The 12,940-nt window shown below is 39.0% G+C and overlaps 1 protein-coding gene across 1 annotated transcript in view; it reads right to left on the bottom strand.

Moving 5' to 3' along the window:
* The window catches only part of aadac (arylacetamide deacetylase), a 37,839-nt gene extending 36,275 nt beyond the window's left edge, over positions 1 to 1,564 (bottom strand). The window contains exon 1 of the mRNA XM_061973089.1: positions 1,108 to 1,564. Coding sequence (XP_061829073.1) covers positions 1,108 to 1,248 — 141 coding nt within the window. The 5' untranslated portion in view covers positions 1,249 to 1,564. The remainder of the gene's footprint in view (positions 1 to 1,107) is intronic.
* Positions 1,565 to 12,940: the final 11,376 nt, after the last annotated feature.

Genomic DNA, 12,940 nt, shown 5'->3' with positions numbered 1-12,940 from the left:
TTTTGTTTCTTAGATAATCCGTCAATAAAATTAAAGTGCAAATGAAAACACAGCTTCACCATTTTAGTCATAATTTTTGCGCTCGAGAAACTTTTATGATTAGCTTTAGACTTCTTTATTTTGTGTGAGATGATTGTCACTATTGCCACAAGTGGTGGAAAAGTGCACTGCAACCTTACGGACCACATCTGAGAAACAGATGTTTTTTGTCATAATAATAATAACTTTTGTTTCTTAGATAATCCGTCAATAAAATTAAAGTGCAAATGAAAACACAGCTTCACCATTTTAGTCATAATTTTTGCGCTCGAGAAACTTTTATGATTAGCTTTAGACTTCTTTATTTTGTGTGAGATGATTGTCACTATTGCCACAAGTGGTGGAAAAGTGCACTGCAACCTTACGGACCACATCTGAGAAACAGATGTTTTTTGTCATAATAATAATAACTTTTGTTTCTTAGATAATCCGTCAATAAAATTAAAGTGCAAATGAAAACAGCTTCACCATTTTAGTCATAATTTTTGCGCTCGAGAAACTTTTATGATTAGCTTTCGACTTCCTTAATTTGTGTGATTGTCACTACTGCCACAAGTGGTGGAAAAGTGCACTGCAACCTTACGGACCACATCTGAGAAACAGATATTTTTGTGATAATAATAATAACTTTTGTTTCTTAGATAATCCGTCAATAGAATTCAAGTGCAAATGAAAACACAGCTTCACCACTTTAGTCATCATTTTTGCGCTTGAGAAACTTCCATGATCAGCTTTAGACCTCTTTTGTTTGTGTGAGTGGTGGAAAAGTGCGTTGCAACCCTACGGACCACATCTGAGAAACAGATATTTTTTGTCATAATAATAATAACTTTTGGTTCTTAGATAATCTGTCAATAAAATTAAAGTGCAAATGAAAACAAAGCTTCACCATTTTAGTCATATTTTTTGCGCTTGAGAAACTTTTTTGATTAGCTTTAGACTTTATTTTGTGTGAGATTGTCACTACTGCCACAAGTGGTGGAAAAGTGCATTGCAACACTACAGGTTTTGAGCTATAATTATTTTTTTTGTCCTTAAATACGTGCAAAAAGTATGCAAAATGCTTACCAAGTGGCTGAGACTTCTGAAGAAAGCGTCGGTCAACATGAGTTTCCATCTCTCCTCGATGTCCTCAGGAATGGGCTCATAAACATAATAGGCGGTGAAGGCGCAGAGAGCCGCGGAGAGAATGATGCTTCCCAGCCTCATGGTGCAGCTGCGTGGGACCCCCCCACTCGGGATTGTTTACGCACTCGCTGCAATGACTCACCAGTTGATGAATATAGTTTGTTGTTGTTGTTGTTGTTGTTTCTCAGTCGAAGTGTCTGCACGGTGTGTTTAGTGTCCTCTGGTAGTTGTCGGCGTGCATGGTCGAGACGAGCGTCCCTTGTGCGCGCGCAGCCGCGTTCTGGAGTGGTCCGGTTTGGGAGTTGAGCGTGGGCAAAAAGACAGGAGAGCGCACACACACGCACACGCACACGCACACACGGGAGGACGATCGCGAAAAAGGATGCGTCCCAGCTTGGCGCACGACGCGAATTCCTCAGGTGCCTCGGACTGGATCAGATGCACGCTCACCGGGGGGGGGGGGGGCGGTCGCGGGGGGGAGGGGGCAGGAGTGGACGCGCCGTGGGACTGATGCGCAAGAGCTGCAACTTGTAACCGTGATGGGGAAGTTGCGAAAAAACGGCCGTGGATTTAATCACGTGGTTATGGCGCCATTCAAAAACAGGGCCGTCACTAGGATTTGACGAGTGTCCAGGTCCAAAATTGGTATTTGGCCACCTGCCTTGACTCACGTATGAACTTGAAGTGCCATCCCATTCCTAACCCATAGGGTTCAATGTGACCTTTTGCAGCTATTACAGCTTCAACTCTTCTGGGAAGGCTGTCCACAAGGTTGCGGAGTGTGTTTATAGTAATTTTCCACCATTCTTCCAAAAGCGCATTGGTGAGGTCACACACTGATGTCGGTGGAGAAGGCCTGGGGCCGTATTTATCAAGCGTCTTAGAATTACTCCTAAGAAGTCTTATGAGTAAAGAAATTCTTCGCTGAAAGCTGCACTTAAAAGTTAGTTATCAAGCGTCTTACTCACACTTTGAGCGAAGTGTGGACTGAATCGTAACTGTCACACTCAGAGCTGAATTAAGACATTACTATGTGCCGTAAACGGAATTTTAGGTGACGTAATTTCTGTGTCTATAGAAATGACCAATCACGGAAGGGAATCCCTTGTCTAAGAATAAAGAAATATCTTAGAAATATTTAAGTGGACAATGGGAGTGTATATTTTGACCATAAACTACAAAATAATACAAAACAAACAAACAATATTGGCAATGAATCAAAAATAAATGTTTCCTTTTCTTTCCAATTCATTTTCCCAGTGGCGAGATATCGAAGCATTGTGATGACCTTTAGTTCTGCTGTAAAAGCTCTGCTGCATGATGTTGCTGATGAGATGACGCCCCTTATTATTAAATCTGTGACAAAAATAATACCCGCTCTGTCTAAACGATACCGTTTGATCAGCTGCTCGTCATCAAACAAAGCCAGGACATCCTTCCGTTCCCTGAGCGTTCGCGCAAGTCTCTCTCGCCTCAGTGCCATCCCCCGCTGGCAACTCCTAACCACTTAGGACACCTCTGAAGGTCTCTTAAATATCGTGGAGAGTAGGAGTGATTCTTAGACTTAAGAAAGTTGATAAATAGCTTTTATTCTTAAGTTTGAGAGTAGGACTAAATTTCGCAAATTCTCAGGACTTAAGTGTAAAATGGCACTCTAAGACGCTTGATAAATACGGCCCCTGGCTCTCAGTCTCCGTTCTAATTCGTCCCAAAGGTGTTCTATCGGGTTCAGGTCAGGACTCTGTGCAGGCCAGTCAAGTTCATCCACACCAGACTCTGTCATCCATGTCTTTATGGACCTTGCTTTGTGCACTGGTGCACAGTCATGTTGGAAGAGGAAGGGGCCCGCTCCAAACTGTTCCCACAAGGTTGGGAGCATGGAATTGTCCAAAATGTTTTGGTATCCTGGAGCCTCCATAGTTCCTTTCACTGGAACTAACTCCTGAAAAACAACCCCACACCATAATTCCTCCTCCACCAAGTTTCACACTCGGCACAAAGCAGTCCGAAATGTAGCGTTCTCCTGGCAACCTCCAAATCCAGACTGGTCCATCAGATTGCCAGATGTCGGCGACCTCTTTGCACTATGCGCTTCAGCATCTGCTGACCCCTCTCTGTCAGTTTACGTGGCCTACCACTTTGTGGCTGAGTTGCTGTTGTTCCCAAACTCTTCCATTTTCTTATAATAAAGCCGACAGTTGACTTTGGAATATTTAGGAGCGAGGAAATTTCACGACTGGATTCGTTGCACAGGTGGCATCCTATGACAGTTCCATGCTGGAAATCACTGAGAGCGGCCCATTCTTTCACAAATGTTTGTAGAAACAGTCTCCATGCCTTAGTGCTTGATTTTATACACCTGTAGCTGGCCGGGCCAAGTGATTAGGACACCTGGTTCTCATCATTTGGATGGGTGGCCAAATACTTTTGGCAATATAGTGTATATATACGTTTTATTTTTTTAAATGTATTTATTTATTTTATAAACCTTTATTTATAATATGCAACATTTGCATACAATCACAAAATAAAAACAATCAAAACAAGTACAGAAACAGTACAAAACAGCGCCAAGGGGGTTGTAAACTCAATAAAGTAACTAAAATAAAATACTAAATATATATTTGTAACAAAGTGTAAAGCCATAGGCTCACACAATTTCAGTAAATAATTTACATTTGGAGCACAGCATCATAGTTTTCACAGCTTTTTGGTTGTTAGAGGTAGAGAACCGTTTTAAAGTAGAGTTCTAATTATTTTTTTAAAGGCACAAAAAACAGGTGGGGTATTGAGAAAACTTAGCAAATAGTATAATGAGGTTGCAAAGGTAAAATTGTTTTTCAACAGTTTCAGCAATTGGGTTAAAGTTGGGTTATTTTTGAACCCAACATTTTTCAGTCCAAAACGCTGCTGTATGCTCGCCTTTTAACTAAAAACATGAACACATTACACCCATTTTAAAGTTTTTAAATGTTATTGTTTGTTTGTAAATCTCTTAACGGATTACCGCCGCAATATGTTAGACCTTTTAAAAATGTACACCCCTACAAGGTCTCTGAGGTCAGCTGATCAGTTTCTCCTTGTCGTTCTAAAGCAGGGGTGTCAAACTCAAATAAAGAGTGGGCCAAAATTCAAAACTGAACAAAGCCGCGGGCCAAGGTTGAACAAATTAACCTTTTAATAGGGACCCAAACAAGTTTTGCATTGAATATTGAACAAGCAAGGCTTATATAACTTTATAGTGAAGTGAAGTGAAGTGAATTATATTTATGTAGCGCTTTTTCTCTAGTGACTCAAAGCGCTTTACATAGGGAGCAGGTGGGTAAAGTGTCTTGCCCAAGGACACAACGGGCAGTGACTAGGATGGCGGAAGCGGGGATCGAACATGTAACCCTCAAGTTGCTGGCACGGCCACTCTACCAACCGAGCTATACCGCAAATACTATAGTGACATAGTGACATGCAAAATCGAGTTTCAAATAATAATAATAATAATAATTAAAAAATATCAATGGCATATCAAATAAAATTTAAATAAAAATTGAATGCCTCTTTTCTATTTGCAGCCTTCTGAGGTAAATATCAAAATAAACTTTTTCCACAGGCTAATAATACATTTGAAAATAAAATAACAATAATGAATGAATCAAACATTCAAGCCTTGAAGTAGCAAGAGAAAGTGCATGAATAAAACGTTAATTATTGCTCAGTTTGCTACACTGATTTGCTTTAACACTAAATATGGAACAAGCAACGGTTATATAACTTAATAGTGCAAAATCAACTTTCAAAAAACAAAAGAAAAACATCAATGGTATATTAAATAAAATATAAATAAAACATTGAATGCTTCCTTTCTATTTGCAGCCTTTTGAGGTAAATATCAACATTAACTTGGTGGGCGGGGGCGGGGTTTGGTGGCAGCGGGGGTGTATATTGTAGCGTCCCGGAAGAGTTAGTGCTGCAAGGGGTTCTGGGTATTTGTTCTGTCGTGTTTATGTTGTGTTACGGTGCGGATGTTCTCCCGAAATGTGTTTGTCATTCTTGTTTGCTGTGGGTTCACAGTGTGGCGCATATTTGTAACAGTGTTAAAGTTGTTTATACGGCCACCCTCAGTGTGACCTGTATGGCTATTGATCAAGTATGCCTTGCATTAACTTGTGTGTAAAAGCCGCATATATTATGTGACTGTTTGTATGGAGGAAAAGCTGACGTGACGACAGGTTGTAGAGGACGTTGAAGGCGATGCCTTTAAGGCACACCCCCAATAATGTTGTCCGGGTGGAAATCGGGAGAAATTCGGGAGAATGGTTGCCCCGGGAGATTTTCGGGAGGGGCACTGAAATTCGGGAGTCTCCCGGGAAAATCGGGAGGGTTGGCAAGTATGAGTATTAGCGGTGAATGCGGCGTTTCAGCGGCACCGCCGCTGTATAATACCGGCGGGCCAGCTCTAATGTTAATTTGATATTGCCTCAAGAGCCAAATGAAATTACACGGCGGGCCAAATTTGGCCTGCGGGCCAGAGTTTGACACCCATGTTCTAAAGACACAATTAAAACCCAACGGGGATCGGGTATTTTCTGCTGTGACTCCAAAACTTTGAAAGGATATCTCTCTTGCTCTTATTAACTGTATGACTCGGCATCCACTGCACCCAAGGGGGGGGGGGGTCCTCACATCTGCGGTCCCCTCCAAGGTTTCTCATTGTCATCCCATTGGGTTGAGTTTTTCCTTGCCCTGATGTGGGATCTGAGCCCAGGATGTCATTGTGGATTGTGCAGCCATTTGAGACACTCGTGATTAAGGGCTATATAAGTAAACTTTTATTGACTGATTTTATTGATTACTATTCTAACGGCTCACTCTCTAATGAGTTTTAAATCGCGTCTTAAAACATATTTATACTCCTTGGTTTTTAAACCAGCATGAAAGTTGTGTAATTTTAGTGTATTTTCTTTTGTTTTATGTATTTATTCTATATTTTGGTACCGTATTTTCCAGACTATAAGTCGCACTTAAAATCCTTTTTTTTTATTCTCAAAACTCGACAGTGCAAAAGTAAATATGCGTGTCTTTTTGGAATACCGTATTTTTCCGACTATAAGGCGCACTTGAAAATCCTTAAATTTTCTCAATAATCGACAGTGCGCCTTAGAACCCGGTGCGCCTAATGTAAGGAATTAGTTCGGTTGAGCTTACCCACCTCAAAGCAATTTTATTTAGTACATGGTGTAATGTTAAGTGTGGCCAGTAGATGGCAGTCAAACAAAACGTGTAGGTTGCACCGTTTGATGTGCTTCAACATAGGCGTATTATTATGGTGTGTGTATAAGGTAAGACATATTATCTGCCGTTTTGTTTCGCAATATTATGCAAAAGCAACTTTTCTTACCTTCTGTATTTGGGATCTGCATAAGCCCTGAAAAATTGTAGTCGATAATCTTCTATATTTGCAGTCAGTTGTATTATCTTCTTTTCGTTACTTAAAAAAAAATACAGAGGACATTACCTTTGTGTCCTCAATGGCAGTTACGGCCATGTTCACAAACACGCAAGATATAAAGGAAACCAATGCATTCAAATATGTGCATCTGAGGTTGATTTTAATTTTAAAATCACTTTATAATATTTTGCATGCTATAACCTTACCTTACCTTATCAAACCATCCCAAAAGGTCAGTTAAAAACCCAATTGTGTCAAAACCTAAACTTTTTTCTCATAGGAAACAATGTTTAGGTTTTGACACAATTGGGTTTTTAACTGACCTTTTGGGATGGTTTCAATCTGGCCCGCCGGACATTCCCAAATAATGTATTTAGATGTTTAAGATGTAAAGTGTAGCTGCCATTATGATGTGCACTCATATTTTCTAATGACCGTAAGTCTTCAACTATACTAAGTCTTTCAATGCTTGGAATCTGCATGATATACTAGTTACTATGGTCATCTATTTAGTTACTATGGTCATCTATTTAGTTACTATGGTAATCTAATTAGTTACCATGGTAATGTAATTAGTTACTATGGTCATCTAATTAGTTACTATGGTCATCTAATTAGTTACTATGGTAATAAGTCACAGCAGCTCAGACCAGGTACCAAGCAGTGTGGGTGGGGAGCGTTTCCACAGAGTGTTTCCAGAGTCTGAAATGTGGGTGTCAGGGACAGACGTGGAAGGAGATTTTTACAACAAAGTTCTAGAGCTTAGTGATGTATCACATATATCAGATTGTAGGTGGGGTTTTTTTACCCTTCGTGTTCATATGTGTTGCATTTTTGTTGATTGTAAAATATGTGGATGGAGAGGGGGCGTGACGTTCATATGTTGCCAATATTAAGTGTTTTATCCTTCATAGTTAAAATTGTAAATCCCAAATTCTTTATTTTCATGTACATTCTAGGTCTCATTCAGTAAAAAAAATGTAACATTCCATTCCGTTTTTTAAGTCGGTCTGTCATAAAATTTTTAGCTTTCAATCAAACATTTTTGTGAGGTTTTGTATTAGGGTTCCTAAAAATAGATAAACCGGCCCACAGACACATTACTTTCTCTAAATTTGGCCCCCCCAGTCAAAATAATTGCCCAGACTTGATCTAATTAATCTGTTCCAGAAACCACAAAATAATTAACAAAAAACACTTTGTATAGAGAAAGTTCAAAGTACAGTGCTTTTTAAATGTATATTTTAAAAAACAGATTATTCACACTTTTGTATGTTGATTAATCATCAATTATGATTAATCGCAGTAAATTGCTTGTGTGCATTTCAATTAAATTCTTAAAAAACACAATATTTGGAAACAAACACAATCCCAGCAGGCATAAGCCATTGATAAAACGTTGATTTATCAATGACGTGTAATTGATTGACACATGTGCTTTAAAACTGACTTTGAAACAACGTCGCAAAATAGTTGTGTTTGTGAATTGAGACAACGTTGGTGTCTAACGTTGGATCCACGTTGTCGGTTGGGAAATGACCAAAATGTCAATGGTCAAATCAACGTCACAACCTGACATTGAATGAACATCAAAAAGAATGTTGTTTCAACGTTAGGTTTGCGTTGTAAAATATTGGTTGGGAAATGACCAAAATTCAATGGTCAAATCAACGTCAGAACCGGTCATTGATTAAACGTTGTCAAAAAGCGTGTTGTTCCAGCGTTAGGTTTGAGTATCTCAACGTCAGGACGTAATTCAACAAGTTCTCAACGTTGTTCCAATGTCTTGTGCCTGCTGGGATTTTATCCTCAGAATGTACATGATCGTATTTTAAATGTTCTACTTGAATGCACGTTATTTATTTGTTCAAAACCTGCTAACAGTTTACCTAAAGTAACATCGGGGTGTATTTTGAATTCAAATTTGCCAGCATGCACATCAGTCGGAGTCTCTCACTCGTCCGTGATTGTGCGCTGCCGAACATGCTCCTCTGCTCGTAAAACCAGCAGGTGACCATTCAGGTAACCATCCGTGGTCAAGGTAAAGGAGCACGTGGTCAAAATAAATAGCAATATTAATCTGCGTTTGAACATGATTAAGGCGATAACGTTTTGTGAGCATTAATTTATAGCTATACAGGAAAAAAAATTATGTAAAATGCAAATAAATGATAACTAAAATTAATAATTAACATTTAACATCACTTTTACATTTTGTTGAAGACGCTTAATTGACCGCAATGAGCGGCAAGGTATAAAGGAGAGGAGGCTATGTTTTGATTCTTTCTTGAATTCAATAGCGTTTCTCACCTTAATTATCAAAGTTTTGGGGCTTATGTTATATTCAAGAAGGTGTGGACAGCTGATACAATTACCGCACATGAGTTAGACCAATGTTTTTCAACCTTTTTTGAGCCAAGGCACATTTTTTGCGTTGAAAAAAATCAGCGACGTCAGTGTGTAAAGGATATCACCACATGGGCTCAGGAACACTTCATAAAATCACTGTCAGTAACTACAGTTTGTCGCTACATCTGTAATTGCAAATTAAAACTCTACTATGCAAAGCGAAAGCCATTTATCAACAACACCCAGAAACGCCTCAGGCTTCAATGGGCCCGAGCTCATGTAAGATGGACAGAAATCATTAAAAAACCAAACTCAGTTAACAGTAAAAAGCCGTTGTTGCAATTGTTGGATATGACTTTAAACCATAACCAAGCATGCATCAATGTAGCTCTTGTCTCAAAATAGGTGTACTGTCACCACCTGTCACATCACACCCTGACTTATTTGGACTTTTTTGCTGTTTTCCTGTGTGTAGTGTTTTAGTTCTTGTCTTGCGCTCCTATTTTGGTGTCTTTTTCTCTTTTTTTGGTATTTTCTTGTAGCAGTTTCAAGTCTTCCTTTGAGCAATATGTCCCGCTTCTACTTTGTTTTAGCAATCAAGAATATTTCAGTCGTTTTATCCTTCTTTGTGGGGACATTGTTGATTGTCATGTCATGTTCGGATGTACATTGTGGACGCCTTCTTTGCTCCACAGTAAGTCTTTGCTGTCGTCCAGCATTCTGTTTTCGTTTACTTTGTAGCCAGTTCAGTTTTAGTTTAGTTCTGCCTAGCCTTCCCTAAGCTTCAATGCCTTTTCTTAGGGGCACTCACCTTTTGTTTATTTTTGGTTTAAGCATTAGACACCTTTTTACCTGCACACTGCCTCCCGCTGTTTCCAACATCTACAAAGCAATTAGCTACCTGCTGCCACCTACTGATATGGAAGAGTATAACACGGTTACTCTGCCGAGCTCTAGACAGCACCGACACTCAACAACAACACATCATTTGCAGACTATAATTACTGGTTTGCAAAAAATATTCTTACCCCAAATAGGTGAAACTCGATAATCTCCCACGGCACACCAAACTGTATCTCACGGCACACTATTGTGCCGCGGCACATTGGTTGAAAAACACTGTCCTGACTGTGCAACTTACGTGCAGTTTGAAAGGGGAACTGCACTTTTTAACAAATTTTGCCTATTCACAGTCATAATGACAGACATGACGATGGATGTTATTTTTTTTTTATGCATTCTAAATATTAAACAAATGCAATCAAAAGTTCCAACTAAAAAACATTCAAACACCTTCACTGAGGTTTTATATACACTGTAAAAAAAAAAAAAAAAGTTGAGAAAACGCAAATTTTCAAGGCAACATGATGCAACAAGATTTTTGCGTTTTCTCAACTTTTGACTACTGCTGGCCAGACACTGTTTTGGTTGTTAAACATAGTGAAACCTTATTTCTGAGTCTGACTAACTTGAAAACTATAATTAGTCCAACAATTGCAAATCGTATTTCACTATTTAGCAGTAGTCAAAAGTTGAGAAAACGCAAAAATCTTGTTGCATCATGTTGCCTTGAAAATTTGTGTTTTCTCAACTTTCTTTTTTTTTTACAGTGTACATGATACAAATATAAATGTAATGCAGTAACGGGCACATTTATAATAACATTTATTATTTACGTATTTTGATCATTTTAAGCATAGGCGGCGCATTCATTTAAAAAACGCATCACAACGTTTGCTTTTTTTCCGCTCCTCATCACTGATTATTACTCACTGCAGACTTCAGGAGAGCCAATAAACATAAATCATCACTTACTATACAAGGTCTGCTGTTATTAGGATGCCGACTGCTGGGATGTTCATATATTCCCATTTAGGTGAAGAATGCCTCATAATCCTCACAAAGAAATGTATTTTCGTGTCGTTCTGGCCATTTTCGGGTCCTAAATGTCTGTCAAGGTGTACCAACATTTCGGAATACCTCCTCAGCGACTTCTGTCCAGGTGAGATGCATGATTTATGATCTAGAATAAACTTCCTGGGAGCAAGGAAGCGAGGAAGCAGCAGACCACACGATGATTAGGATGCCGACTGCTGGGATGTTCATATATTCCCATTTAGGTGAAGAATGCCTCATAATCCTCACAAAAAAATGTATTTTTGTGTCGTTCTGGCCATTTCCGGGTCCTAAATGTCTGTCAAAGTGTACAAAACCTTTCGAAATACCTCCTCAGTGACTTCTGTCCAGGTGAGATGCAGGATTTATGATCTAGAATAAATTTCCTGGGAGCAAGGAAGCGAGGAAGCAGCAGACCACACGATGATTAGGATGCCGACTGCTGGGATGTTCATATATTCCCATTTAGGTGAAGAATGCCTCATAATCCTCACAAAGAAATGTATTTTCGTGTTGTTCTGGCCATTTCCGGGTCCTAAATGTCTGTCAAAGTGTACCAACTTTTCGAAATACCTCCTCAGCGACTTCTGTCCAGGTGAGATGCAGGATTTATGATCTAGAATAAACTTCCTGGGAGCAAGGAAGTGAGGAAGCAGCAGACCACACGACGCTGCTATAAATAGTTTGTCTGCGTCAGGACTTATAATAACAATATCACTAATACTTGGTTAATATTCAAGTCACAAAATATAAATGGAATATTGTTGGCAGTTTTTGAATGGTTGTTCATTGGATTTTATGGGCGAACTCGTGTAGCTCCCATTGGCTCCGCTGTAAGTGGACTTTTATTTACGTTTATTTAATATTTAGAATGCATTAAGGTCTTTCATATTGATTGTGAAAGATAGGCAAAATTCCATTAAAAAAAGTGCAGTTCCCCTTTAAGCTCTGGCAAACTGCCTGGTCGCTCCTTCTCTCTTAACATTAGCTGGGAAAATGAGATGGAAGCTTCTTCAGGGCAATTTGAGCGTACCAGGTGAATTTAAAGTGGCCGTCAGAAAGCAGCGCTTTCAGCGCATGTAGTGTAAAGAAATTCCATCTGTACAAGACCAAGCTCTTTACAAATTACAGAGGACAGTCGGTAAGCTTCATATTACTCTTGATAATTTGGCAAGCCTTACCGTTCATACACTAGAAACTAATGGACTCTAGGGCTCTCGTTGACTTTGATAGGACCATGAGTGTATGCTACACATTTACTTGGCTCTAAGGGGGTTTATTTTGGAGACATACTTAATTTAAAAAAGCACATATACTGATTTACCATCATGTGTTTAATCATACTAAATTAAGAGTAAAAAACCAGACATATTTTTTGTAAAATATGAGAAAACCACTGTATTACAATCGCTTACGTTTAGTTTTTTTCCACAAATGTGAGTATATTCCTCACATTTGAGCAAGCAATACTTTATCTTCTCAAATTAAAATACAATATAAATTAAACTAGGGTATATTTTATGTTAGTCAGTGTACAGCTTATATAGCAGTATATAGAGTCGTGGTCAAAAATTTACATACACTTGTGAAGGACATAATGTCATGGCTGTCTTGAGTTTCCAATAATTTCTAAAACTCTTATTTTTTTGTAATGGAGTGATTGGAGCACATACTTGTTGGTCACAAAAAACATTCATGAAGTTTGCTTCTTTTATGAATTTATTATGGGTCTACTGAAAATGTGAGCAAATCTGCTGGGTCAAAAGTATACATACATACAAAGGTAAGACCTTCTGGAGGAAAGTTCTGTGGTCAGATGAAACAAAAATGGAGCTGTTTGGCCACAATACCAAGCAATATGTTTGGAGGAGAAAAGGTGAGGCCTTTAATCCCAGGAACACCACCCTACCATCAATCATGGTGGTGGTTGTATTATGCTCTGGGCCTGTTTTGCTGTCAATGGAACTGGTGCTTTACAGAGAGTAAATGGGACAATGAAAAAGGAGGATTACCTCCAAATTCTTCAGGACAAGCTAAAATCATCAGTCCGGAGGTTGGGTCTTGGGCGCAGTTGGGTGTTCCAAC

This window comes from Nerophis lumbriciformis, linkage group LG17 (assembly GCF_033978685.3).
Source record: "Nerophis lumbriciformis linkage group LG17, RoL_Nlum_v2.1, whole genome shotgun sequence".
NCBI classification, from domain to species: domain Eukaryota; kingdom Metazoa; phylum Chordata; class Actinopteri; order Syngnathiformes; family Syngnathidae; genus Nerophis; species Nerophis lumbriciformis.
This window is presented reverse-complemented; position numbering and strand designations above follow the sequence as displayed.